Source organism: Polistes dominula, unplaced genomic scaffold (assembly GCF_049000335.1).
Source record: "Polistes dominula isolate Pdom_NZ unplaced genomic scaffold, Pdom_raw_medaka contig_482, whole genome shotgun sequence".
NCBI classification, from domain to species: domain Eukaryota; kingdom Metazoa; phylum Arthropoda; class Insecta; order Hymenoptera; family Vespidae; genus Polistes; species Polistes dominula.
Window position 1 is genome coordinate 1,110,743 of NW_028301016.1, and position 23,326 is coordinate 1,134,068.

Genomic DNA, 23,326 nt, shown 5'->3' on the forward strand with positions numbered 1-23,326 from the left:
ATACATTGAGTTTATTTATATTTCTACATTTTAAACATTATTATGAATCCTATCTTTTAAAATGTAATCAAAGATCTCAATCCATTAGAACTTTTCGGTATTCTAAATGACGATACCGTAAAACTATATCATAGCGAAGAGAAAGGAAGTAATTTTCGAAATTTTATTTATCCAATATTGTTTTTTAGTATTTTATTATGCTAAATAAGCTCTGAGTAACAAATAGTTACAGAATATATGGTTTATATATATTACATAATCTTATTTAGAATATACGTAACAATACGTAAAATATACTACACGAATTCCCCAAGACAGTCCCCACCCGGAGATCCGAACAGGGGACTAGTTTACCTCCAGAAAATTTTACCCTAGTAGAATCCATAGCGTTTTTTTTTGTTTCTTGATAAAGTCTTTTTACGTAGTTGGGTAATGAGACTTACGCCCAACCCCCGAACAGGAGGGCCAATTCCAAGTCAAATGTCCGCGACTGCTTATTCAATTTATTCGCAGCAAACCTTCGTCTCTATGCAGGACCATGAGACTCTTCCTCTAACCGCAACCTGAGGACGCGCTGTGTCGTGGTTACTGGGACCTACCCAACCCGGGGACCACTACAAACTAGTTTCACTTCCCCGAGACTAGCAGCTGTTATGCTAAGACAGCCTAATGCCAGTTAATAATAATAATAATATATTAATTATTATATATTATAATTATATTATTATATAATTATAATATATATTATAATTATTTAAAAAATAAATATTTAAAAAAAGAGAAACTTATGTATTAATGTATACTATATTATTATTTATTAAAGTAATTTGTCAAAATTATATTGTCAAAAATTAAAAAATATAAATTTATAAATGTATATTTATATTTTTAATCATCAAAAACTTCATTTTGATGTAATCTCGTAGAGGAAACATAGTTCGTCACACATAGTAGTTGTACCGTTTACACAAAATTTTCGTTGAACCTTGCTCTACAGAGAAGCATCCCTGTGCAATATTGTCAACAGTGCCTAAAATTTAAAAAAATAAAAAAAAAGGAATAAAGAACTAAGCCTCCGTAATGGATGTAAAAAGAAAGAAAAAAAAAGAAAAAGACTAAGAAAGAAAAGAAGAAAGGAAAAAAATTTATATATGCTTATGAAAAAAGATAAACAGTTGGTTGGAATATAGGACAACAGGCGAATCCTGTCGAATTGCATTGGTCGAATTGCATGGTCATTTGACGCTAAGTGGATGTTTAATTGAAGTAGAAGGGTCGTAATAGAGTATTGTTGGAAAAGGTTTAAGAATAGTCAATGAAAAAAGTTATATGTATGTGGGGGGGGGGGGGATTCTCTTCGACTAAATTGTTTCGAAAGAAAGTACCTGTTTATCGGTGATACCAAGACGATGTTCTTCTTCAAGCTTTCGTTTCTTTTCCTTGGAAGATTGGAGACAACGAAAATCAAATAGAGAAAGACGACGTGAAAAAAAATTGGAAAAGGGAAAGGGAAAGGAAAAGGAAAAGAAATAAAGAAAGATAGAGAGGAAGAAGGATCCTTCTTTTCGTCTTTCGGTGAATTTATTACGAAGTAGAACTTCGTTGTTGTCGTTATTATATTGTTCTTCTACGAGCCCTGGTAATTTTTCTTCTGTGAAAGATATATTCGTTGCAGTAGAGTTTACATACTCATATTTTTCTCTTCACCTTCCCCCTCCCTTTATACTTATTGTTAGTAAGTTAACGCAATAGTTAAGAGAATTTTCACTTCCCCGTGTTACTCGAACGGCTAACAGATCAAGATGAAAGGAAGTAACAAAAGGTGATATAGATCCTAAGACAAAGAAGTGTCCAATTATGCCAGAGGGGCACGCTTACATATTTACCTTATCGATATGTTACGCATGAACCGCATATCGCCGTTGTTACTGACACACCTATTACCGTAACTTCCCTCGAGAAGTGGGCCCATCACCACGCAAACTATTACAAGTGACTTCCGACGCTGAACATTTCAACGCATAGTCAAAACTTCTGACTGGGCAATGGTGTGTGATAGGGAGAAAGATGGGAATTTCAGAAAGTCTTTGTACTTATAAGAGAGCCAAGTGGGATGCTCGTCCATCGTCCAATTAGCTTTTCCAACCTTATCGTTTGTCCTATTCGCGATTTTTATCCACTTTACTACTAGATAGCTTTTCTATTTTCTTTTATAATTATTTCATTCTTTTTATTTATCGAGTTTAAATACTGTGTTACATTCCTTTTTTTCTTCTAAAAAAGTAATTTACACAATACTTCGCAATATCGCGACAAACAAATGACGGGAAAATTATGTAAAATATTGTATTCTTTATAGAATAAAATAATGATATACAAATTTTGATTTGTTTTTGTTTTTTTTTTCATGGAAAATCTTTCATAGGAAACGAATTATTTATTGATTAATTTTTGATTAATTATAATAGCATTCAATTCAGGAGTTGATGGAATAATTCAAATTTATTTTTGGTTTTAATTTTTTTATTTAATTTAATTGTTTTTTCCAAATTCTAGGTTAAGCATATGATTTCTTAACAATTGTTTTTGTATACTTTGCTGGAAGTTCTTCGATGCAGATAATCATTGTCGAATAAATAATTATCTTCAAGTAATCCCAGAAATATAAGGTCTTTTTAAGTACTTCTAACTTTAAATTTACAACAAATAGGAAATAATGAAGTAATAATAGATATAGAAATTAATATTAAAAGTCAATTGAATAAATCAAAATGACTAACTTTAATTAATTAAATTTGCAATATTAATGAGAAAAAGAAATAATCTCAAAATATAATAAGAGTATTTTCATTTTGAGCATCTTCTATGGAAATAAGCTATTACTGATTATTTAGTCACAGAAATGGTTAGAATTTTAAAACAAATTTAAATAAGGCACATGTTCATGTAAAAGTTTTTTTTTATAGTTTTTGTGCCTTCTGCTTATACATCAAAAGTGAGTCTCACATATTACGAAACAATTTAAATAAACATTCATTATACATATATACGTTAATACTTTTCTCATTTTACGTTAATTATTATGAAAATGTTTGTTATAAATTCAATTTAATAAAATTTAAGAATAGAATTAATCATATGTAAGTAACAAAAATTGTGAATTTTCTTCCATATCGAAATAGCCTACATTGTTACAGAATTCTGAAATAATTATACAAAGAAATAAGTTTTGTTGATGTATCTATATATATATTAGGGTGGGTCAAAAAAATGACCTACCCTATTAAAATCTTAATTTTAATAGGAAGATCCTCCGCATCGCAGTTTTTTATTTTTTTTTCAGTCTAATAGATTAAAATTCATACTTCATCATTAATTGATTGTACAGAAAAATGTTGTAGAAGAATTTCTTAGGCAATTTAATGCTCTACAAAAAAGGTATCTTATATTTTTTCCGTAAACCTCACCATTTGAATGATATTGAAGATTTAAGTTTGATGAGACAAAAATCAGTACACATGAAAGTTTGATGATGAATATCTTTTGAACGCTTAATTTAATCGCCAAAACATAAGACACCATTTTTATAGAGCAGTTATTTTTCTACAAAAATTTTTATTGGGCATTTTATAGTAGTCATTTATTGTCGAGTTATAAAATTCATAAACAAAAATGAAATTTGTCTAAAAATCATCAAACTTAAATCTTCAATATCATTCAAATGGTGAGGTTTACGGAAAAAATATAAGATACCTTTTTTGTAGAGCATTAAATTTCCTAAAAAATTCGTTTAGAACATTTTTCTGTACAATCAATAAATAATAAGGTATGAATTTTAATCTATTAGACTGAGAAAAAAATAAAAAACTGCGATGCGGAGGATCTTCCTATTAAAATTAAGAGCTCATATTGGGTGAGAATTTTATTAAGGTGTCTAGCAACCTATTTTTCCGTGGCACTTGTAAAAAAAAAAATAATTGATTTTTTTGACACACCCTAATATATAAATTTGGATTCTTTCATTGTTTTTTTTATGAATATGTTACTAACCTTCTATTTTATCTGAAGCAACTGATCCAATACAGGGTAAATTAAATATCGGTACGTTTGGAAAAAAAGTTTCAAATTGCTCGTTTTCTTCAGAGTCATAATATTGGAAAAAACTTCCAGTTCTGGCCATGAAACATACTGAATTATTCTTCAAACTGGCTTTGTTTTTTAATTCTATCAAAGAGGAATCAAATTTTAATTCATGAGTCCAACTTTTCATATTAGTACCATTTATTAAAATAGCAATGCAGTCCGCATTGTGTTGACATACACGTGAATTATAATTAGTATTGCAAATTGATATGATATTTGTCGCTACAGCCAATACAGACATTTTTTTATTTGGAAACCTAAATATGATAAAGATGAAATATTTTTAAATACAAACTAAATTATATATTATTATCGAGTAACAATATTAAATATCGAATATATTACCATTCTTTTAAACATAGAGCTAAATTTTTTGATGTTTCAAGGTTGTAGAAATTGTAAATAAAGATGACACAGCTTGACATAGGAATATCGTTACCAGTAAATGGTTCGAATATTGTTTTCAGTTTATCGGCATTACTTAATGATTTGTCAAATAAACATTTCAATTCTTCGCAATAAACTCCTTTATCCCAAGGGTGATTATTAAGAGTAATCGTAGTGATATTTATATTTGGTATTTCAGGGAAAAAAGTGTTAGAAATGTCATCATCAGTAATCCATGTGCAAAAGTATTTTACTGTGATTGAGATACAATTGTATGGTAGATATTGACAATAGCATCCTCAAAAAATAAAAAAAAAATAAATAAAAATATTAAAAGAAATTAATAATTTTACATTAATCGCTATATATATATCTCTATATTTGATCAAATTTACCCTCTGGAATCTTGGGGGATACAGAATTGTAGAACATTAAATGTAAAGAAGGCATAGTTCGGCAATGGTCTATAAAATATGTTTTAATAGTTTTCCAATTTTTAAAGTATCTTACTGATGCTCTTTTTGTTTCCCACGTAGGTTTCCTTCTATTGTTCTCTTCTATGGCAATTTCTAACCAAAAACTATAATAGAGAAAAATACATTTTAATGTGTTTACAAAATTCCTATTACTAATTATTTCTAACTTTTAAATGCGTCTATCGTATCAAGTTATCGTATAAAATATTTATTAGGTACCATTAATTAATCAAATATTATTTTACAAAATACATGGATATTAAAAATGTTTGTTATTACTGTACCTACAAACTTGAGATGCATTTTGCAAATCCACTCCATTTAAATATTGAAAAATAATACTCAACTCGTCCCTTGTTAAAATTGACATTATTGTTTTAGATTATTTCTTCTTATTCTTATTTTTATTTCAGGACTTTATCCTGTTATCACCTTACTTCACAATCTGAAGAGATTGTTTTCCTAGTTTTGCAAGCTTTTGTTTATTTTTCTTACTTTTTTAAACAGAGAGTAAGTAGCTAGTATCACCCTTATCTTTTGAATATTGTATATTTAGCACTTTTCAAGTAAATAGTTTATATTATATTAATTATGTCACATATGTCAAGAGAAAGACCTCTATATTATAAGGTAAATTTTTTTTTAATATTTGTACTTACAAAAAATTTTATATGACCGGCATTTGTTCAAAAAAATTTGATATTTATAACTCCATTATTGTTGAGAAACATATTGTTTGAAAAATAGTATGACAATGAATTTTTCGTAACAGCGTATAATAATAAAGGATGGTTAATATTCCAAATACTGTATGGTCTCCGTTTTTATTTTTGTTATAAATTGTTCTTTTTTCTTAGTTGATTAACCCTGTAAATGTAAAAATAATATTTTATTTTGACAAACAACATTTCATGTGATATTTCTTTACAGTTATTTCCTATCATGTCACTTATGATCTCATGTCTCATCAAATGAAACAATTAAGTAATGTAAGAGCTTAAATAAATAATATAACTGCCCACAATGATAAAGCAATAACCATTTTGTTAAGTATTTTAATAATATCATATTAATTTTTATATTCTATATCTTTTTATATTAAATAAATTTGGGATACATATGTTTAGAGAAAATAATAGGAAAACAATAATTTATTATTAAATAGTGGGTAATAGCCAATACGCATGCAATAATTTTTATCGTAGAAACTAGTGAGATAAGAATTGGATAAGTAAATCAATGCATGCTAATTTCGTTCTTAACGATACAACTTGCCTAGGCATTTTAAAATTCTCACGGAATTGAAAGGAGAGCCTGTTATATATCTTTTTTTTTAATTTATATTTTATGTTTAATATCCTACATTGAAATTATGAAATAAAAACTTTATTTAACTATATCTAGGTTTCTAATAATATACATGATAACAATTTCATTTTAATAATACTAGGGATACTGAATTTAATAATATGATTTCCAGGAACTTCTGCTTACTTTCATTTAGTAAATGATATGAAAATGTATAGCCACCACAATATCTCTTCAATTTCTAAATTTTTTTAAATGCTTATAAAAAATACTAATTTTCCTTTTCATGTCAAATTAATGGGTGTTAGTAGAAATAAGTATGCAAAACTATCCGTTAACTTAGTGTTAGTAAGTTTATTATTTTTAGAAGCAAAATTTCTAGTTTTTCTTAATATAATTGTAACTCACTTTTTTATATCCTTACGACAAATGTTTACTCACAAAAAATAGTTTTTAACTTTACTGTGGAATGACAAAAGATATTTCTTAAATTAAACTGTTTTAATATTATCAACTGTCAATTTTAACTGGCAATTTAAATTTTGATTAGAATAATGGTTAGTTCATCCTTCCGAACGTAGTGCGACGTACAATGTTCAGTAACATATAAACATAAATATTGTAGAAGAATTATTTAAGAACTTTATCTAGGTATAGTAGAGACACGGAGAAAATTTGTCTAGTAAGTGAACAATACATTGAGTTTTATATAGATTTCTACATTTTAAACATTATTATGAATTCTATCTTGCAGGATGATTATTATGTATATCCTGATTTTTAATTGCCTAGATAGCAACCGCGAGCTAAGTAATTTATTAACTGAGTAGAAACATGAATTGCCTTGATTGATTCTTTTCACAAGTTCTTAGTTAATTTTTTTTGTCTGGCTTATGATCGTTCCTAAATACCTTACACATTACAAAGTTGAACCAGTTGACCAATTTTCTTGGTATCCCCTGTCGTATTAGGATTTCCAGCATTTTTTCTCGTTTTACCGAGTCGGCCGCTTTTTAAAAATCAATATAATGTTGATGTACCGGCTGATTAAATTCCCATTTTTTCTCTAAGAACTGCTAAATAGCAAAAATTTGGTCTTTAGTCGATTTATTTTTCCTAAAACCGCACTAGTAATCTCCTATTATCTCGTTCGCATACGGTACTATTCTCGCTAGTAAGATGTTTGATAGTATTTTGTAACACGTCGGTAAAAGTGAAATACCCCGGTAATTATTACAATCTATTTTGTCTCCTTTTTTAAAGATTGGGATCATAATCGACTCTTTCCCTTGTTCCGGCAATGTTTTCTTGCTCTATATTAATTTGATTAGCTCTAATATGTCTTCTATCAATCTATTACCACCCCATTTTATTAGCCCCGCAAGAATCGAATCGTTACCCGGTGATTTAAGATTTTTATATTCGACACCTGAGGAAACGCTGTGTCGTAGTGACTGGGATCAACCTACCCCGGGGACCACTACAAACTAGTTTTACTTCCCCACAACTAGCAGCTGTTATGCTAACACAGCCTAATGCCAGCTAATAATAATAATACTATATTAATTATTATATATTATAATTATACTATAATGTAATTATAATATATATTATAATTATTTAAAAAATAAATATTTAAAAAGAGAGAAACTTATGTAATAATGTATACAATATTATTATTTATTAAAGTAATTTGTCAAAATTATATTGTCAAAAATTAAAAAATATAAATTTATAAACTCGTATTTATATTTTTAATCATCAAAAACTTCCTTTTGATGTAATTTCGTAGAGGAAACATAGTTTGCCACACATAGTAGTTGTACCGTTTACACAAAATTTTCGTTGAACCTTGCTCTACAGAGAAGCTTCCCCGTGCAACATTGTCAACTGTGCCTAAAAGGTTAAAAAAATAGAAAAAAAGGAATATAGAACTAAGCCTCCGTAATAGATGTAAAAAGAAAAGAAAAAGAAAAAGACTAAGAAAGGAAAGAAGAAGGAAAAAAATGTATATATCTTCGTGAAGAAAGACAAACAGTTTGTTGGAATATAGAACAACAGGTGAATCCTGTCGAATTGCATTGGTCGAATTGCATCGTCATTTGACGCTAAGTGGTAGTTTAGTTGAAGTAGAAGGGTTTTAATAGAGTATTCTTGGAAAAGGTTAAAGAATGTTTCAACGAATAAAGTTATATGTATATGGGGGGGGGGGATTCTCTTCGACTAAATTGTTTCGAAAGAAAGTACCTGTTTATTGATGATACCAAGACGATGTTCTTCTTCGTATTATATAACGTAATTATTTATTGATTAATATATGATTAATTATAATAGCATTCAATTCAGGAATTGATGGAATAATTCACATTCATTTTTTGTTTAAATTTTTTTATTGAACTTGATAAAGTTTCCAAATTCCAGGTTAAGCATTTGTTTCGTTGACAAATTTTTTTGTATACTTTGCTCGAAGTTCTTCAGTGCAGATCTTGCTTGTCAAATAGATAAATGTTTTTAAATAATCCCAGAAATAAAAGGTCTTATCCCGTACTTTTAACTTTAAACTTACAACAAATAGAAAATACTGAAGTATTGATAGTAATAGAACTTAATATTAAAACTGAATTGAATAAATCAAAATGACTAAATGTAATTAGTTCAATGTGCAATATTAATGAAAATAAGAAATAATCTTAAAATATAATCAGACTATTTTCATTTTTATCATCCTTTATAAACATAAGCTATTACTAATTATTTAATCACAGAAATGGTTAGAATTTTAAGACAAATTTAAATAAAGCACATGTTTATGTAAAAGTTTTTTTTTTTATAGTTTTTGTGCCTTCTGCTTATACATCAAAAGTGAGTCTCACATATTACAAAACAATTTAAATATACATTCATTATACATATATACGTTAATACTTTTCTCTTTTTACGTTAATTATTATGAAAATGTTTTTTATAAACTCATTTAGATAAAATTGATGAATATAATTAATCATATGTAAGTAACAAAAATCCTGTATATTCGTCCACTCCGTAAACGCCTATACTGTTATAAAAATCTAAAATAATTATACGAAAAAATAAATTTTGTTGATATATATATATATATATATACATATAAACATCTATTATTTTCTTTTTTTTTTATGAAAGTTTTACTAACCGTCTATTTTATTTGTAGCAACTGATCTAATACAGTGTAAATTAAATATCGGTACGTTTGGAAAAAAAAGTTTCAAATTGCTCGTTATATTCAGAGTCATAATATCGGAAAACACTTCCAGTTCTGGCCATGAAACATACTGAATTATTCTTCAAAGTGGCTTTTTTTTTTAATTCTGTCAAAGAGGAATCAAACTTTATTTCATGAGTCCAACTTTCCATATTAGTACCATTTATTAAAATAGCAATGCAACTCGCATTCTTTTGACATACACGTGAATTATAATTAGTATTGCAAATTGATATGTTACCTGTCTCTATAGATATTATGGACATTTTTTTATTTGGAAACCTAAATAATGAAATAATTAAGAAACATTTTTAAATACATATTAAATTATATGTTTTTTTCGAGAAACAATATTTAATATCGAGTGTATTACCATTCTTTCAAACATAGAGCAAACTTTTGTACCAATACAGTGTTGGAAATATTGTAAATAAAGACGACACAGCTTGACATAGGAATATCGTTACCAGTATATGGTTCGAATATTGTTTTCAGATTATCGGCATTACTAAATGATATGTCAAATAAACATTTTAGTTCTTCGCAATAAACTTCTTTATCCCAAGGGTTATTAATAAGAGAAATCGTAGTGATATTTATATTTGGTATCTCAGGAAAAAAAATGTTGGAAATGGTATTTTCAATAATCCATGAATAAAAGCTTTCTACTGTGATTGATCTACAATTGTATGGTAGATATTGACAATAGCATCCTTAAAAAATAAAAAAAATAAATTAAAATATTAAAAAAATTAATAATTTTACATTAATCGCTATATATATATATATATTAAATCAAATTTACCCTCTGGAATTTCCTTGGAGAATTCCAAATTGTAATACATTAAATGTAAAGAAGGCATAGTTCGGCAAGGGTCTATAAAATGTGTTTTAAAATTTTTCCAATTTTGATTACATTCTACTGATGCTTTTTTTGTTACCCACGTAGGTTTCCTTCTATTGTTCTCTTCTATGGCAATTTCTAACCAAAAACTATAATAAAGAAAAAAACATTTTAATGTGTATACAAAGTTTTTACTATTAATTATTTTCAACATAATAAATGCGTTTATCGTATCAAGTCATCGTATATAATATATATTAAGTACTTTTAATTATTAGAAGATTATTTTTCAAAATACATGGATAATATAAATGTTTGTTATTACTGTACCTACAAACTTGAGATGCATTGTGCAAATCAACTCCATTTAAATATTTAAAAATAATACTCAACTCGTCCCTTTTTAAAATTGACATTATTGTTTCAAGATTATTTTTTCTTATTCTTATTTTTATTATTAAAAATTTATCCTGTTAACACATTTATCAATAGAACGACCTCTTTAATCGAAAGTAAATGTTTTTTTAATATTTGTTCTTACAAAAAATTTTATATGACCGACATTCGATAAAAAAAAAAATGATATTTATAACTCTATTAATGTTAAGAAAACATATTGTCTGAAAAATATTATGACATCGAACTTTTTGTAACAGCCTATTACAAAAAAACGATCGTTAATATTCAAAATACTGTATGGATTTCGTTTTTATTTTTGTTAAAAATTTTTTTCTTAGTCGATTAACCCTGTAAATGTAAAAATAGCATTTTATTTTGACAAACAATATTTCATGGGATATTTCTTTACAGCTATTTACTATCATGTCACTTATGATATCATGTCTCATCAAATGAAACAATTAAGTAATGTAAGAACTTAAATATATAATATAATTGCCCACAATGTTAAAGCAAAACCATTTTGTTAAATATTTTTATAATATCATATTAATTTTTATATTTTATATCTTTATACATTAAATAAATTTGCAATACATATGTTTAGAGAAAATAATAGGAAAACAGTTATTTATTATTAATCGTGAGTAATATCTAATACGCATACAATTTTTATCGTAGAAATCAGTAAGATCAGGATTGGATAAGGCATATTAAAAAATACTTATTTTCTTTTTCATGTCAAATTAATGGGTGTTAGTAGAAATAAGTATACAAAACTATCCGTTTACTTAGTGTTAGTAAGTTTATTATTTTTAGAAACAAAATTTCTAGTTTTTCTTAATATAATTGTAACTCACTTTTTTATATCCTTACGACAAATGTTTACTCACAAAAAATAGTTTTTAATTTTTCTGTGGAATGACAAAAGATATTTCTTAAATTAAACTGGTTTAATATTATCAACTGTCAATTTTAACTGGCAATTTAAATTTTGATTAGAATAATGGTTAGTTCATCCTTCCGAACGTAGTGCGACGTACAATGTTCAATAACATATAAACATAAATATTGTAGAAGAATTATTTAAGAACTTTATCTAGGTATAGTAGAGACACGGAGAAAATTTGTCTAGTAAGTGAACAATACATTGAGTTTTATATAGATTTCTACATTTTAAACATTATTATGAATTCTATCTTGCAGGATGATTATTATGTATATCCTGATTTTTAATTGCCTAGATAGCAACCGCGAGCTAAGTAATTTATTAACTGAGTAGAAACATGAATTGCCTTGATTGATTCTTTTCACAAGTTCTTAGTTAATTTTTTTTGTCTGGCTTATGATCGTTCCTAAATACCTTACACATTACAAAGTTGAACCAGTTGACCAATTTTCTTGGTATCCCCTGTCGTATTAGGATTTCCAGCATTTTTTCTCGTTTTACCGAGTCGGCCGCTTTTTAAAAATCAATATAATGTTTATGTACCGGCTGATTTAATTCCCATTTTTTCTCTAAGAACTGCTAAATAACAAAAATTTGGTCTTTAGTCGATTTATTTTTCCTAAAACCGCACTAGTCATCTCCTATTATCTCGTTAGCATACGGTACTATTCTCGCTAGTAAGATGTTTGATAGTACTTTGTATCACGTCGGTAAAAGTGAAATACCCCGGTAATTATTACAATCTATTTTGTCTCCTTTTTTAAAGATTGGGATCATAATCGACTCTTTCCCTTGTTCCGGCAATGTTTTCTTGCTCTATATTAATTTGATTAGCTCCAATATGTCTTCTTTCAATCTATTACCACCCCATTTTATTAGCTCCGCAAGAATCGAATCGTTACCCGGTGATTTATGATTTTTATATTCGACACCTGAGGAAACGCTGTGTCGTGGTGACTGGGATCAACCTACCCCGGGGACCACTACAAACTAGTTTTACTTCCCCACAACTAGCAGCTGTCCTGCTAACACTGCCTAATGCCAGCAAATAATAATAATACTATATTATTAATTATGTATTATAACTATACTATAATATAATTATAATATATATTATAATTATTTAAAAAATAAATATTTAAAAAGAGAGAATCTTATTTATTAATATAAACGATATTATTAATTATTAAAGTAGTTTGTCAAAATTATATTGTCAAAAATTAAAAAATATAAATTTATAAATTTATATTTATATTTTTAATCATCAAAAACTTCATTTTGATGTAAACTCGTAGAGGAAACATATTTCGTCACACATAGTAGTTGTACCGTTTACACAAAATTTTCCTTTAACCTTGCTCTACAAAGAAGCATCTCTGTGCAACGTTGTCAGCCGTTTCTAAAAGGTTAAAAAATAGAAAAGAATGGAATAAAAAACTAAGCCTTCGTAATAGATGTAAAATAAAAGAAAAAAAAAAGACTAAGAAAGGAAAGAAGAAGGAAAAAAATGTATATATCTTCGTGAAGAAAGACAAACAGTTTGTTGGAATAGGGGACAACAGGTAAATCCTGTCGAATAGCATTGGTCGAATTGCATCATCATTTGACGCTTAGTGATGGTTTAATTGAAGTAGAAGGGTCGTAATAGTGTATTGATGGGAAAGGTTAAAGAATAGTCAATGAAAAAAGCTATATGTAGGGGGGGGGGGGTGGATTCTCTTCGACTAAGTTACTTCAAAAGAAAGTACCGGTTTATCGGTGATACCAAGACGATGTTCTTCTTCAAGTTTTCGTTTCTTTTCCTTGGAAGATTGGAGACCACGAAAATCAAATAGAGAAAGACGACGTGAAAAAAATTGGGAAAGGGAAAGGGAAAGGAAAAGTAATAGAAATAAACAAAGATAGAGAGGAAGAAGTATCCTTCTTTTCGTGCCTCAGTGAGCCTATTCTGGAGTAGGACTTCGTTACTGTCGTTATTATAATGTTCTTCTTCGAGCCCTGGTAATTAATCTTCTGTGAAAGATATATTCGTTGCAGTAGAGCTTACATACCCATATTGTTTTCTTCACCTTCCTCCTCCCTTTATACTTATTGTTAGTAAATAACCACAATATTTAAGAGAATTCTCACTTCTACGTGCTACTCTAGAAGCTCAGAGATCAAGATGAAATGAAGTAACAAAAGGTGATATAAATCCTAAGACAAGGAAGTGTCCAATTATGCTAGAGGGGCACGCTTACATATCTACCTTATCGATATGTTACGCATGAACCGCATATCGCCATGTGTAGTGACACTCCTGTTACCGACATTTTCCTTTGAGATGTGGGCCTATCACGAAAACTATTACGAGTGACATCAAACGTCAGCCATTTCAACGCATCGCCAGAACTTGTGACTGCGCAATGGTGTGAAAGAGAGAGAAAGATGGCAACTTCAGAAAGTCTTTTGTACCTGGATTTTTTTGTTTTGCTGAGGGCCAGTTCTTTTCTTCTTTCACTGTAAGAGAGCAACTCTTATCGTTTGTCTTTTTCACGATTTTCCATCCATTCTACTACTAGCTATCTTTTCTATTTTCTCTTATAATTATTTCATTCTTTTTATTTATCGAGTTTGAATTCTATGTTACATTCCTTTTTTTCTTCTAAAAAGGTAATTTATACGAAATTTCGAAGTATCTCGACAAATAAATGACGTAACAATTATGTGAAATATTGTATTTTTTATAGAATAAAATAATAATATACAAATGTTGAATTTTTATTTTTGTTTTTTTCATGGAAAATCTTTCATAGGAAACGAATTATTTATTGATTAATATTTGATTAATTATAATAGCATTCAATTCATTAGTTGATGGAATAATTCACCTTCATTTTTTGTTTAAATTTTTTTATTTAATTTAATTGTTTTTTCCAAATTCTAGGTTAAGCATATGATTCCTTAACAAATTTTTTTTGTATACTTTGCTGGAAGTTCTTCGATGCAGATAATCATTGTCGACTAAATAATTATCTTCAAGTAATCCCAGAAATACAAGGTCTTTTTAAGTACTTCTAACTTTAAATTTACAACAAATAGAAAATAATGAAGTAATAATAGAAATAAAAATTAATATTAAAACTCAATTGAATAAATCAAAATGACTAACTTTAATTAATTAAATTTGCAATATTAATGAGAAAAAGAAATAATCTCAAAATATAATAAGAGTATTTTCATTTTGAGCATCTTCTATGAAAATAAGGTATTACTGATTATTTAGTCACAGAAATGGTTAGAATTTTAAAACAAATTTAAATAAGGCACATGTTCATGTAAAAGTTTTTTTTTTTAATAGTTTTTGTGCCTTCTGCTTATACATCAAAAGTGAGTCTCACATATTACGAAACAATTGAAATATACATTCGTTATACATATATACGTTAATACTTTTCTCATTTTACGTTAATTATTATGAAAATGTTTTTTATAAACTCATTTTGATAAAATTGATGAATATAATTAATCATATGTAAGTAACAAAAATCCTGTATATTCGTCCACTCCGTAAACGCCTATACTGTTATAAAAATCTAAAATAATTATACGAAAAAATAAATTTTGTTGATATATATATTTACATATAAACATCTATTATTTTCTTTTTTTTTATGAATGTTTTACTAACCTTCTATTTTATTTGTAGCAACTGATCCAATACAGGGTAAATTAAATATCGGTACGTTTGGAAAAAAAGTTTCAAATTGCTCGTTATCTTCAGAGTCATAATATTGGAAAACACTTCCAGTTCTGGCCATGAAACATACTGAATTATTCTTCAAAGTGGCTTTTTTTTTAATTCTGTCATCTCTTTCTCTATAGAGGAATTATAATTTAATTCATGAGTCCAACTTTCCATATTAGTACCATTTAATAAAATAGCAATGCAACTCGCATTGTTTTGACATACACGTGAATTATAATTAGTATTGCAAATTGATATGTTTCCTGTCTCTATAGACATTATGGACATTTTTTTATTTGGAAACCTAAATAATAAAATAATTAAGAAACATTTTTAAATACAAATTCAATTATATGTTTTTTTCGAGAAACAATATTTAATATCGAATCTATTACCATTCTTTGAAACATAGAGCAAACTTTTGTACCAATACAGTGTTGGAAATATTGTAAATAAAGACGACACAGCTTGACATAGGAATATCGTTACCAGTAAATGGTTCGAATATTGTTTTCAGTTTATCGGCATTACTAAATGATATGTCAAATAAACATTTTAGTTCTTCGCAATAAACTCCTTCATCCCAAGGGTGATCATTAAGAGTAATCGTAGTGATATTTATATTTGGTATCTCAGGAAAAAAAATGTTGGAAATGGTATTTTCAATAATCCATGAAAAAAAGCTTTCTACTGTGATTGATCTACAATTGTATGGTAGATATTGACAATAGCATCCTTAAAAAATAAAAAATAAAATAAATGAAAATAATAAAAGAAATTAATAATTTTACATTAATCGCATATATATATATATATATATATATATATATATATATATATAGTAAATCAAATTTACCCTCTGGAATTTTCTTGGTGAGTTCCAAATTGTAATACATTAAATGTAAGGAAGGCCTAGTTTGGCAAGGGTCTATAAAATGTGTTTTAAAATTTTTCCAATTTTGAAGGCATTCTACTGATGCTTTTTTTGTTACCCACGTAGGTTTCCTTCTATTGTTCTCTTCTATGGCAATTTCTAACCAAAAACTATAATAAAGAAAAAAACATTTTAATGTGTATACAAAGTTTTTACTATTAATTATTTTCAACATAATAAATGCGTTTATCGTATCAAGTCATCGTATATAATATATATTAAGTACTTTTAATTATTAGAAGATTATTTTTCAAAATACATGGATAATATAAATGTTTGTTATTACTGTACCTACAAACTTGAGATGCATTGTGCAAATCAACTCCATTTAAATATTTAAAAATAATACTCAACTCGTCCCTTTTTAAAATTGACATTATTATTTCAAGATTATTATTTCTTATTCTTATTTTTATTATTAAAAATTTATCCTGTTATCACATTTATCTATAGAAAGACCTCTTTAATCTAAAGTAAATGTTTTTTTTTTATATTTGTTCTTACAAAAAATTTTATATGACCGGCATTCGATAAAAAAAAATATTATATTTATAACTCTATTAATGTTGAGAAAACATATTTTCTGAAAAATATTATGACAACGAATTTTTTGTAACAGTCTATTACAAAAAAACGATCGTTAATATTCAAAATACTGTATGGATTTCGTTTTTATTTTTGTTAAAAATTTTTTTCTTAGTCGATTAACCCTGTAAATGTAAAAATAGCATTTTATTTTGACAAACAATATTTCATGGGATATTTCTTTACAGCTATTTACTATCATGTCACTTATGATATCATGTCTCATCAAATGAAACAATTAAGTAATGTAAGAACTTAAATATATAATATAATTGCCCACAATGTTAAAGCAAAACCATTTTGTTAAATATTTTAATAATATCATATTAATTTTTATATTTTATATCTTTATACATTAAATAAATTTGCAATACATATGTTTAGAGAAAATAATAGGAAAACAGTTACTTATTATTAATCGTGAATAATATCTAATACGCATACAATTTTTATCGTAGAAATCAGTAAGATCAGGATTGGATAAGGCATATTAAAAAATACTTATTTTCCTTTTCATGTCAAATTAATGGGTGTTAGTAGAAATAAGTATACAAAACTATCCGTTAACTTAGTGTTAGTAAGTTTATTATTTTTAGAAACAAAATTTCTAGTTTTTCTTAATATAATTGTAACTCACTTTTTTATATCCTTACGACAAATGTTTACTCACAAAAACTAGTTTTTAATTTTTCTGTGGAATGACAAAAGATATTTCTTAAATTAAACTGGTTTAATATTATCAACTGTCAATTTTAACTGGCAATTTAAATTTTGATTAGAATAATGGCTAGTTCATCCTTCCGAACGTTGTGCGGCGTACAATGTTCAATGACATATAAACATAAATATTGTAGAAGAATTATTTAAGAACTTTATCTAAGTATAGTAGAGACACGAAGAAAATTTGTCTAGTAAATGAACTATACATTGAGTTTTATATAGATTTCTACATTTTCAACATTAATATGAATCCTATCTTTTAAAATGTAATCAAAGATCTCAATCCATTAGAACTTTTCGGTATTCTAAATGACGATACCGTAAAATTATATCACAGCGAAGAGAAAGGAAGTAATTTTCAAAATTTTATTTATCCAATATTGTTTTTTAGTATTTTATTATGCTAAATAAGCTCTGAGTAACAAATAGTTACAGAATATATGGTTTATATGTATTACATTGTCTTATTTACAATATACGCGTATATTAAAAGCAACTAATAAAAGACTGCGTGTTATCAATTGTAAGAAATCCATTGATTTCTTAGAACACAGTATACCTACTTAATAATGACTTATAGATAAATATATTTTACACGTATTAATACTTCTTTTCCTTATATATTTTATTATTATAGCGTTCATATTAAATTTTAACAGAAAATAAAAACTCCATAACTGCTTAATGAGATGTGAGTATTATGATGCTTGTCTGTACAGCAAATTTTAAACATTTTATATTTAAATATTCACCTAGAACAAGCATTTAAAAATTAGATTTTCCAAACATATTGTTATCGTTACTTTGCAAAATTTGATAATTCGTCAAATATCCAGTTCAATACTAAATTAACACTGTACTGATCTATTTGAAAATAAAAGTAAACAAAATAGCATTCTTTAACTATATAGTATACAAATTTACAAAAGGTGAATAATTCAGCACAACAAAAGTAGATTTAAAGTCAATAATAAGGAAAGCATTTTTTAATTTTATTGCAGTATGGGTCTATACTTGCACTGTTTAAAGTCTCGTAAGTTTTCGGTAATTGCAAGCATAAAATATAAATTTTTTTGTTTATCTTACTCCTGATACTCTGCATTTGACTCATTCTCTAAAAGCTTGATTTAAAATTGGTTTCAATTCTAACACGTGTGATCTGCAAACATGATTTTTTTTCTCTATGGGTTAAAAACTCGATCTTAACCTGCAAACTATATATTACAATTAAAATAAATGAAATGCGCATTTTGATATCGAAAATTATTAAAATTTTGAAATAAACTGAAGTGACGTTAGATCATCTTTTGGTATAAACTTTGATGGTACGAAGAACGAAATATATTTTTCCCGGAACTTTGTTAAGCTCTAAGGCACAACGCGCCACTATAATGGCTTTCGCAAATGTCATCTTTTAGAACGAAACACGCCACTATAGTGTCTTTTAAGGATGACATTTTTAAAAATATATCATACCTATTTGTGTTATTAATTATTAAAGTAAATAGTCAAAGTTAACACGTTGATTGTCAACTACAAGATAATTCGTAGGTTGTTTATCCGTCCAGGGCGCCAACTACGAGGTATCTTGCTGCTTCTTTACAGATCAATTTTGTACAACTATTACAAAAGTCGTAGAATAACAGTGTAAATATAAATAATTGGCCTTTGAGAAGTAAAAAAAAAAATGATAGTTAGCGTAAATGAACTATAAACATTCAATAAATTTTCTGATGATTAATATGCACTACAATTATTATTAATTAGCATTAAGAATTCGGAAGTTCATTACCGCAAAAACTAAGTCCCCTCATTGTTCCTGTCCCTGAGCGCGATTCTTCCATTCGCGATCTTCCTATCCTATTTCTTGTAGGTCTCTTCTAATATTATCCTCCACTCTACATCTCGGTCTACCTAGTGGTCTTTTACCGTTTGGTATTCCGACCAATATTTTGTGCGCTTATATTTTGTGTTCCCCTATGCGCGCTACGTGACCAGCCAAGCTTAATCGGCGTGATTTTATGATGCTAATAATGTCCGGTTTGTTGTATAATTGATGTACTTCTACGTTATGGAGTTTTCTCAATTCGCCCGTTTCGTTATAGCGTTTTGCACCGAATATTTTACGAAGAACTCTGTTTTCGAAAACCCTAAATTTCTTTTCGTCCCGTAACGTAAGCGACCACCTTTCGCTACCATAAAGGACTACCGGCAGGATGATTGTCCTGTAAATCCTGATTTTTAATCGCCAAGACAGCATGGTTATGTTATATGTAAATTAAAATAATTAAATTGAAATACGATGCTATCTGTTGAATACTTAAACAATCTAGAGACCTAGATAACCTTAAAATAACAAATCTCTAAATTAACAATAAAAAATAAAAATAATCGTGATAAAAACTGTCTTATGTACTAAGTTGATAAAAATCACACGATATTAAAGAAATTTCATAAAAATTGATTTAGTAGTTTCGGAGTTCATCGCAAACCAACAATGTGACACTGAATTTTTATATATAAAGATATGTATGTACTTTATTATATATAATAATATATAATAAATATATATGTATGTATTTACGTGTGTCATCTAAGTCAAAGAAAACTTCTGGAAAACATGGTTCCGCTTTCGAATAATTATGTAGGATTATCGTAGTGTTGAAACCAAGACGTTCTACGTTTGAGAATGAACATTCTAATGGTATCGTGGGTATCCTTGATACCAGTTCTGAAGCTGCCTTCTGGCCCTGTAGAATCGTAGTGAATTACGAGCACCAGAAATTCTTAAAGCTTCTCACGTAATGAGAGTCTCAGGGATCCAGGGAAGGGAAAGCTTCCAGTTTTGAAATTCATTAACGGACTCTACCCCTTACCTTGCACACTCTTGTCCTTACCTTTACCTTCTACCTTCTCGTTTTATTCACCTCTCTCTTTCTTCCTTTCTCTTTTTCTCTTTCCTTCATTCTCTCTTTCATCGTCTCTGTCTCTCTCTCTCTTTCTTTCTATCTAATACGTTTTCTCACTTTCCTCTTCTATCACGCGTCCTCGTTTCTCGTCTTGAAATTCTTTCCCTTTCTTTTTTTTTTCTATTTCACTTTTTTTATTTATTTTTTTTATATTTTTTTTTTTATTCTTTTGCTTTGAACTGAATCGACCATTTCTTACTACACGTCCATCCTTTCCTTTTATATATATTTCTATTTTTTTTTCTATAATCTAGTTTGTAAATTCATGGTATTTGCATTTCTAAATGCATTTTATAATTATATAAATATATAATATATAATATACTTTACATATAATATATATATATATATATATATATATATATATATATATATATATATATATATATATAATTTATATAATTATTTATATAAATTTTATATATTTTATAAATTATTAATTAAAATATATAAATTCTAGAATAATAATATAATAATATATTATATATATAGTGTGTATATTTATATAATTATATATAATCATATATAATATATAATATATTATTATTTTAGAATTTATTCTATGATATAAGTAATTTCAATAGAAAATTAATTATAAAAACTATGTGTTTCCTATATTTTTTTATTTAGGCCACTGTCACAAATCAAATTTGTAATACGAAAAAAGTCACATATGTTTGCATGAATTTTATTTCTTATTTTAGTGTACAGAAACCATCCCTTAAGTTATATCCACATATTTTGAAGCACCCTGTATATGATAATAAAAAGCATTGTCGCATGGAATGACCCCATTATGGGTCGGTCGTTCATACGGGACCTTTGCACGAACGACCCGTATGTGGGTTACTAGAAACAATATTGTTAAACCTGGCATCGATGAGAGAAGTAGTAGTATTAATAAATAATAAATTAAAAACTTTATAAATGTATGAAAAGAATGATGTTTCTCAGATATCATTGTATGCAAAGTGGTTTATATTTTTTCCATTTTATCCCATCGTTTCATCTTCCTTTATTTCTCTCTTCGAATCGGTTTTTTTTTTTATTACTTAATACGTTTTCTTTCTCTTTCTCCTTTTCAATCATGTATCTTTTTTTCTCACCTTTATTTTCTTTCTTTTTTTTTTATCGTTAAACTGGATTGATCATTGCTTATTATAAATATATATATATATATATATATATATATATATATATATATATATATATATATATATATGTGTGTGTGTGCGTGTGTGTATGTATTTGTATTTCTTTCTCTTTTATATCGTAAAAATATTTCTATATAGTTTAAAGTAATACATCAACACTTTTAAATAGGATTCTATCTGTTATAAATTTTGATTTAGTCGATCTGTTTTATATTCGTACAATATAAAAATGTGTATAAAAAGTAATAGAAAACTAATCATTCGAGATAATTGATACAGTAGATATGTTTTATCTTATCTTTGTAAATTACTTTCAATTCTATCTTATCGAAATTAATTTTTAAAATCGCGAGATATTCTCATATTATCAAGCATCTTTATTATAATCAAAATTGAAATATTTCTTTGTAATTATAGAAAAAGTTATTTATTAAAGATAAACTCTTCGTTATAATAATACTCGAGAATAAAAATACTATTATCCAATGGATGTAACAACGAATCAAGCGATATGACTTCCGTCTTATTGATTCGATTTGTTTTCTATAGATTGAGACAGACATCAACTTGTTTTACAAAATTTCAATAAATCCATAGGTTGATTTACTCGAAGCTATATAAATATTATCGAATGGAAATTCAATAAATTCCTTAACCAGTGGCTTCTTCCATCGTATTCTCCCTCTATTTTCCGAGTTTTTTACTCGCAATACGTGCGAGCTCTCTTCTCGAATATAATTTAACTTTTTTCTTCTATATATATCTATATCTATATATATATATATATCTATATATATATATATATCCACTTTCATCCTTTACTACTATCGTTTCGTTTTTATCCCGACCCGTAACGAATAAGACCAGAATTCGATTTTTATATTTTTCCTTTACGATCGTAAAATCATATTCGATGAAAAGAAATAGAAGTAGAATAAGATAGAAAGCGAAAGCTCTTTGAAAAAGAGGAAATAAATACTCAAAAAAGTTTTGTATTTGTATCTCTCTTGTACTTTTAAATTTCTTCTTTCCTTATTTTTTTTTCTTTTCCATTTCTTTCAAAGAAAAAAATAACAAGAAATCTCGCGATCGTAGGAGTGTGGGTGTTCTCGTCTTTTGCGAATTCAAAGCTAAACCGAGAATCGTTGTTAAAGTGACGCGTAGAAAAATCGATCGAGACAGTCGCTTTCTTCCCTCGGGGAGATCATAAACTTGTGAGCTTTCTTTAACTTTTAACGCCCTACTCTTCTACATCTTTCTTCTCCTTTCCTTTTCTTTTACGTTTCACGAGAGTTCATGACTTCTTTTTCTTTTTTTTTTTTTGCTTTCATTTCTTCTTCTGCTTCTTCCATCGCATGTTTTCAACAAATCTCACCTAGGCGTTATCTACCCTCTTTCTAGCATCTTAACCTCGTCCCATAGGAATGCAATGTTTGACGGAAGATGCTTTTGGGAAACCAGAAAAGCCCTGAAATCCCTAATATTACACC

General features: G+C 27.4%; 3 protein-coding genes across 3 annotated transcripts; all 3 read right to left on the minus strand.

Moving 5' to 3' along the window:
• Positions 1-4,045: 4,045 nt before the first annotated feature.
• On the minus strand, positions 4,046-5,522 carry LOC149032020 (uncharacterized). The gene is made up of 4 exons (XM_089174185.1): positions 5,291-5,522; positions 4,926-5,110; positions 4,489-4,828; positions 4,046-4,400 (listed from the first exon to the last, which is right to left on the minus strand). Exons 1-4 carry the CDS (start codon positions 5,374-5,376, stop codon positions 4,046-4,048), a joined length of 966 nt encoding a protein of 321 aa, XP_089030311.1. The 5' UTR covers positions 5,377-5,522.
• Positions 5,523-9,188: 3,666 nt separating this feature from the next.
• On the minus strand, positions 9,189-10,262 carry LOC149032021 (uncharacterized). Its single transcript, XM_089174191.1, has 3 exons — positions 9,929-10,262; positions 9,487-9,837; positions 9,189-9,382 (listed from the first exon to the last, which is right to left on the minus strand). The coding sequence occupies exons 1-2, from the start codon at positions 10,006-10,008 to the stop codon at positions 9,528-9,530; spliced, it is 390 nt and encodes a 129-aa protein (XP_089030317.1). The 5' UTR covers positions 10,009-10,262; the 3' UTR covers positions 9,189-9,382; positions 9,487-9,527.
• A 4,838-nt stretch (positions 10,263-15,100) lies between these two features.
• On the minus strand, positions 15,101-16,842 carry LOC149032022 (uncharacterized). The gene is made up of 5 exons (XM_089174183.1): positions 16,700-16,842; positions 16,331-16,518; positions 15,870-16,209; positions 15,418-15,778; positions 15,101-15,322 (listed from the first exon to the last, which is right to left on the minus strand). Exons 1-4 carry the CDS (start codon positions 16,783-16,785, stop codon positions 15,568-15,570), a joined length of 825 nt encoding a protein of 274 aa, XP_089030309.1. The 5' UTR covers positions 16,786-16,842; the 3' UTR covers positions 15,101-15,322; positions 15,418-15,567.
• Between the last annotated feature and the right edge of the window lie 6,484 nt (positions 16,843-23,326).

Coding starts and splice junctions, on each gene's coding strand:
- LOC149032022 (XM_089174183.1), bottom strand. CDS start 16,785: ATGTCAATTTTAAAAAGGGACGAGTTGAGTATTATTTTTAAATATTTA. Junction 16,210..16,330: donor CACCAAGAAAATTCCAGAGG/GTAAATTTGATT, acceptor TTATTTTTTAAG/GATGCTATTGTCAATATCTA. Junction 15,779..15,869: donor GCTCTATGTTTCAAAGAATG/GTAATAGATTCG, acceptor TTTATTATTTAG/GTTTCCAAATAAAAAAATGT.
- LOC149032021 (XM_089174191.1), bottom strand. CDS start 10,008: ATGTCAAGCTGTGTCGTCTTTATTTACAATATTTCCAACACTGTATTG. Junction 9,838..9,928: donor GCTCTATGTTTGAAAGAATG/GTAATACACTCG, acceptor TTCATTATTTAG/GTTTCCAAATAAAAAAATGT.
- LOC149032020 (XM_089174185.1), bottom strand. CDS start 5,376: ATGTCAATTTTAACAAGGGACGAGTTGAGTATTATTTTTCAATATTTA. Junction 5,111..5,290: donor AATGCATCTCAAGTTTGTAG/GTACAGTAATAA, acceptor TCTCTATTATAG/TTTTTGGTTAGAAATTGCCA. Junction 4,401..4,488: donor GCTCTATGTTTAAAAGAATG/GTAATATATTCG, acceptor TATCATATTTAG/GTTTCCAAATAAAAAAATGT.